The sequence below is a fragment of the Teleopsis dalmanni genome, chromosome 2, assembly GCF_002237135.1.
Source record: "Teleopsis dalmanni isolate 2A chromosome 2, ASM223713v2, whole genome shotgun sequence".
NCBI classification, from domain to species: Eukaryota; Metazoa; Arthropoda; class Insecta; order Diptera; family Diopsidae; genus Teleopsis; species Teleopsis dalmanni.
The window spans coordinates 194,938,476-194,944,336 of NC_051847.1; the positions used below are offsets into that span (position 1 = coordinate 194,938,476).

The 5,861-nt window shown below is 24.6% G+C and overlaps 1 protein-coding gene across 1 annotated transcript; it reads right to left on the reverse strand.

The window, feature by feature from the left end:
• Positions 1-2,554: 2,554 nt before the first annotated feature.
• LOC119676489 lies at positions 2,555-5,159 on the reverse strand. Its single transcript, XM_038087728.1, has 5 exons — positions 5,054-5,159; positions 4,888-4,980; positions 4,666-4,822; positions 3,002-3,135; positions 2,555-2,935 (listed from the first exon to the last, which is right to left on the reverse strand). The coding sequence occupies exons 1-5, from the start codon at positions 5,157-5,159 to the stop codon at positions 2,589-2,591; spliced, it is 837 nt and encodes a 278-aa protein (XP_037943656.1). The 3' UTR covers positions 2,555-2,588.
• Positions 5,160-5,861: the final 702 nt, after the last annotated feature.

Below are 5,861 nucleotides of genomic sequence, written 5' to 3' on the forward strand. Positions count from 1 at the left end.
ATAATTACATGTTGAATAATTTATTATATGTATATAAGTTGTATTGTATATATACAAGTATGAAGAGAACATTTTTTGTAATAATATTGGGTAAAAATATATATTTTTGCGGGTTGAAGATCGAAAACTTATAAAAGTAATTTTTCAGATATATAAATGTTTCAAAGTATTAATAGAGTTTTTCTTTAACTGTTTAAAGAAAAAATGTGATTTGTTTTTGTATTTGGGTATTGAACGATTAATATGTGGGACCTTAGCTCTACAAGTGTCTCAAGCGTGTGTCAGAAAGTATCAGGAGATGTTTAAATGACCTGAACTTAAGCTATTAAAACATTTTTTATTTCATTTTATAATAGATATGTATTCCGGTTTTGATTTGTAAAGAAACCACGAATTTTTGAAGAGAAATCAATTTTTTTGGCTATGAATCCAAAAACCTGTCCTGTAAGAAAATCACTATGGCATATATTTTGGCCATTCCGAACGTTTTTCGATTAATGCCTATATTAAATTAAGCATTTGTTGGCGATAGCGTTGTGTATTAGCAGATTTGCCAGGCTAAAAGAGTTTTTACAATAGCGCTCTGATCCCATCAGACAAAAAGAATGGTGTTTTTGCCGGAGACAAATTTAAATGGTTTGTGAAATGTTACCACTTGCGAATTAATATTGCTGTTGGCCTAACTATAGCTCTCTTTCGATTTTTAAGCAGCGTATGATTATATATAAGGTGAGGGTTATATGAAAATAGTGTAGAAACAAGCTATGGGCGAGTTGATACTATTTACAAATAAACAATGATGACAACGATTTCAATCTTTGCAGTTCATTTTTGAAAACTCACGAAAACTTAGAAAGGTCTTGTAAATTACAAGATATAGACATAGAGATAAAAATAAAATTTCGAATTAAGTTACAATTTTTCTGAGTTTTTTTTTTTTTTTTGGTATCGGACCTGGGGGAAAAATCTTCAAAAGATACAAATGGCCCGTACCATTTGCATGCCCGATTCATGCACGACTCAAATTGAGTCATACATGCCTACGGACTAAAAAGTCCCCTACATTCTCATTTTCATTTTCTGAGTGTGTCTTAAAATATGAGTCGAAGCTCAAAAATTTATTTTAATTTGCTAATTATGAGCTTCATCAACTTTTTTTACAGAATATAATATTTTGAATATCAATAAAAATAAAATATAAATTTTACTGCTAAACATTTTAAAAAATATTTTAAAGATATTTAAAACCTATTTTCATTTAACTAGCAAGCTTTAACCTATTACAATTATCTTTGATAATTTGTTAATGTAAACCGGGAGTTATCTATTTATTGGATTATTCAAGATAGACACTTTATATATATTAATTAATATTTCAGTATTTCAATTTAATAAAAGGCTTGTATTCTATTTAGAACTTTTTGTAAAATATATATATGAAGATTATACATATTCCGAGCCAAATTAATATAATAACATTAACTACATATCAAGAACTGAAGAACTCAAAAACTATGATTTGATAGTTAACTTTATATATATTTTTTAAATATATATGATATTATATGATATATGATATCAAAATTAATATAATAACATTAACTACATATCAAGAACTGAAGAACTCAAAAACTATGATTTGATAGTTAACTTTATATATATTTTTTTAAATATATATGATATTATATGATATATGATATCAAAATTAATATAATAACATAAACTACAAATCAAGAACTGAAAAATACTCAAAAACTATGATTTGATACTTAGCTTTATATATATTTTTAAAATATATATGATATTATATGATATATGATATCAAAATTAATATAATAACATAAACTACATATCAAGAACTGAAAAGTACTCAGAAAGTATGATTTGGTAGTTAACTTTATATATATTTTTTAAAATATACATGATATTCACATTTATAAATAAATATTTAAATTAATAAACTCGAAGCTATAACTATTTTAGCTAACTTTAGTAAGAGTGATTAAGTATCTATAAATCAAACAAGTTTATACAAAAAGTATTACACTTGTATGTACGATCAATCAAAAAACGTTCATAGAAAAAAACAATGCAAGAATTTCAATGCTAATATATATATATATATATATATATTATATATGTTCATATATATGTTAAAATTGTATACATTATTATATATATAATATATATATATAACATATATTATAAATAATTGTTGGCTTTAGAAGTTCTCTTCATGTTTTATGGTGTGGTGTAGAAAACCATTATTTATATAAACTCTAGTAACGTCACAGTTTTGAAAATATATACAATATATAAAACGTCTAACATATGTATTTTATAATAATGTTTAGTTGATATTAAATATATTAACAATAACCATAATTAAAACTAAAAATTATTGTTAAGATAGCAAAGGTGAAAAATGTTTAACATTGACATTGTAGAATATATTTTTTGTAAAGCAACGTATGACTTGCAAAAAATCTTAAATATATAATTAAGTATAAATAATAATGAATTAACGTTAAATATTTTTAAATTATAAAAAAAATAATAAAATATCTGATTAATATCACATAAGAAATTTAAGCTGTATTTGCCTTTCCATATAATTTTTCTGAAGTTGGTATATCTTCAATGAAGAAGTTTGCTGGTATAAGATGAAAAACTTTACTCATTACATCGTATAAAATGCCTTCAACTGTTTCCACAATAATGGGCTTAAGTGCTTCGTAAAAATCTCTCCAATTGTCATTGAAGAATTTATTTGTACTGTCCTCTACCTCTTTACTGGCTCCATTGAATAAATTGGTGAGATGTGTGCGTACACGGGTCATGTTAAGATCAACATTAATATTAGTTATATTATCGAAAGTAAAGCCGCCTTTCTCGTAAAGCTGTATGATTGTATGCATATATATATCTAAATTTTCTGGAAAAAATATTTCATTATTGATAATATTTAGAATTATTTACGAGTAGTAAATTTGTTCATTACCAATTTCTATAAATATCGTGCCTTTTCCTTGCAATGGTATAAGCAATATTTTACCTTCCATAGTATAATCTGCATCCATACGCATTTTTGGTAGAAATATTTTCGTGTCCCAACTGAAATCTTTTTTACTCACTCTGTAAAGAATTTATATTAAATTACAATTACTCTTAGCAACAGTTAGGCTAAAATTAATACATACACTAACAGATTTGTAACTTTCACAAAAGGGTTATAATTTTGAGAATTCTTCCAGTTTTGTTATTTATTTTATCTAAAATATTTTATAACCTCAAAAATCGAATTCTGCCTAGGTTAGTATTTTCTTAATAATATTTTCGTTATGTATATACTTTATTAAAACAAAATAAGAATACATCAAGTTTAAGAATATTGTTAGTTTAATCAAAGAGTAGAGTGTTCTGGAAAGCTTCTCAAAATATTCGCCAAAACGTAATACCCCAACAGGTATTGAGACAACTTGAAAATAAAATGTTACAGTAGTGTAAATATATTATAAAGGAAGACTCCTATAAAACCTTTCTTAAAACTATTTTATTTGGTTAATACTTTATATATTGATACCTTGCTGCGAAATTGATATATCGCTTTTCTTTGAATGAGATGTAAATATTTAATACAATAGAAAGAGAATCCAATCTATAAAAGGAGTACAGAAAATCCTCTAACTAAGAAAAACTCCATCAACGGATAGTAGAGATAGGGGGAATTTTTTTTAAAAGAACTTATAGAATAGTAAGCAAAAAATCCTTCAGAATAGTGGCTTTTGGCGCAATATTATTTTTTTTATAGACAGAATTAAAAATATGCCACATTCAGAAATATAATTTGGTTGATTTAACAAGATTTTAACTAAGTCTCAGGTCCAAACATTCTTACTAGATGCATCATGTTTGTTCAACCATACCACATGTTTCGTTTTCATATCTTTTTTACTCCATAAGATAAAATTTCTCTAACAAAATTATCACGTCAGTTTAACTAGTATATGGTTAGAACATATTTTTTCGAGTGACCCTTAGCTTTAGCTTGTGGATTATCTTTAAAACTTAATGATGATTACATATATATTAGCAAAGCATTTTTCGGCGATGTTTAATAATATTTATAAAAGACTTTATTGCTCAATAAATATCACAATTTTTCAAAATATATTTTCTTCTTATTTTATCTATAGTGAACTTTAATTTAAATATACTAGGCACTTCCAAAATGACAATGTAGAGAAAAAAACAATTTGTGTCAGTATTTGGGTCAGTTTGTCCTTCACATTATAGGTGACTGTCCCGCTGTATGAGATGATTTCTGATGTGATATTCATAAATTCGAATATACACTGTCACTAAATTGTTAAATTAAATATGTGTTAAATGAACTTTTGGTGATGTTATTAATATTTTTTTATCACTTTGAACCTAACTGTACTGTGAAGTTAAGGTCCATGGCAATAAAAACGAAAAATATCTTATAAGAAGAATTACTAATGTAAACACTTTAAATGTGTGAGTATTTAAAAGTTCAATTCACTGTACTATCTTGCGCATATACGAATGAATTTATTAACAAATATTTAGAACGAATGGAAATTATTATATGATTTCGATATAAAAAACCCGAAATTTATTATATTTTTCTTACAAACTCACTTGCTTTGTTTTATTTTCATCTTAGAAAAACCTTTTACGAAAACATTGGTTAAATTAGCACGAATCGATGCTGCTTCAGTGCTATCTTGTTTAAATATGATATTTTTCACATGCATGGGATCAAAGGGTCCAAAGGTTGCTGTTATTTCAGGTATTCCTATAATAATTAGTATAGTTTTTAACATCCGAACAAAATATAAATTGTATTATATACCAACTCACCAATAATAAGTTGATCAATTAATTTCTGAATTGTATTTGTTGAGCATTTTGTAAAACCGGGCTCATATATTTTACAGGATGGTAAAAATGCAGCTTTTAAATTGATACACAAATAAAAGTATTTTTTATTTTAGGATAAAAATCTAACAAATACACAATAACTTACGTTTTTCAGTGTAAAACTCAACACTATTAACCTCATTTAAACAAAATGCAATAATTAAAATAAAAATTTTTTTGACATTTTTTGAAACTTGTTTTTTGTAAATCATAATTACTTTAAATAACTGAAGTAAAGTCTATGTTCTAGCAAAGTTAGTCAGCAAATGAGTTAAAACAGCGCTTGCAGTTTGATATATAAGAATTTATAAACGTATTCAATTGAGTGAAATAAGAATAGTTTTACATTAATTACATGTCTTAGTTTTTAATTAAAAACTTGTTGCTGCAGATAGATGATGAACAATTAGTTCTCCATTAGAATTATACTTAATAATTCTTGATAAGTTAACTTAACTCTATAGTTTGTATTTTATATATCTCAATGAACCACCTAATCAATTGACGTTCAAGAAACTTTAACTTTGAGAAGATGTTTGACATAAAAAATTTCGAAATAAAATAATTAATGTAATAATTACTCAAATAAAGATAATAAAGTTACTCATACGCTTAGTTGATCAAAGTACTTGTTATATGTATATACACATATTATTTAATAATTAAAATAAATGTTTTAATACAAGTTTTTTATTTATTCATTTTATGAATAAAAAAAATCTTTGGAAAATTAATATCAAGATTTTTTACTGTCAAACATTTAATTTATATATTTTTTATTACTATGTATGAATTATTATTTTGACGAGATCACTAGTTAATTATTCATTAATTTTCCATTTTTTACATGTATTTAAGAATGTATAAATATTTTATTAAAATTTTAAACAATAAAATAGCATTTAATTAATTAA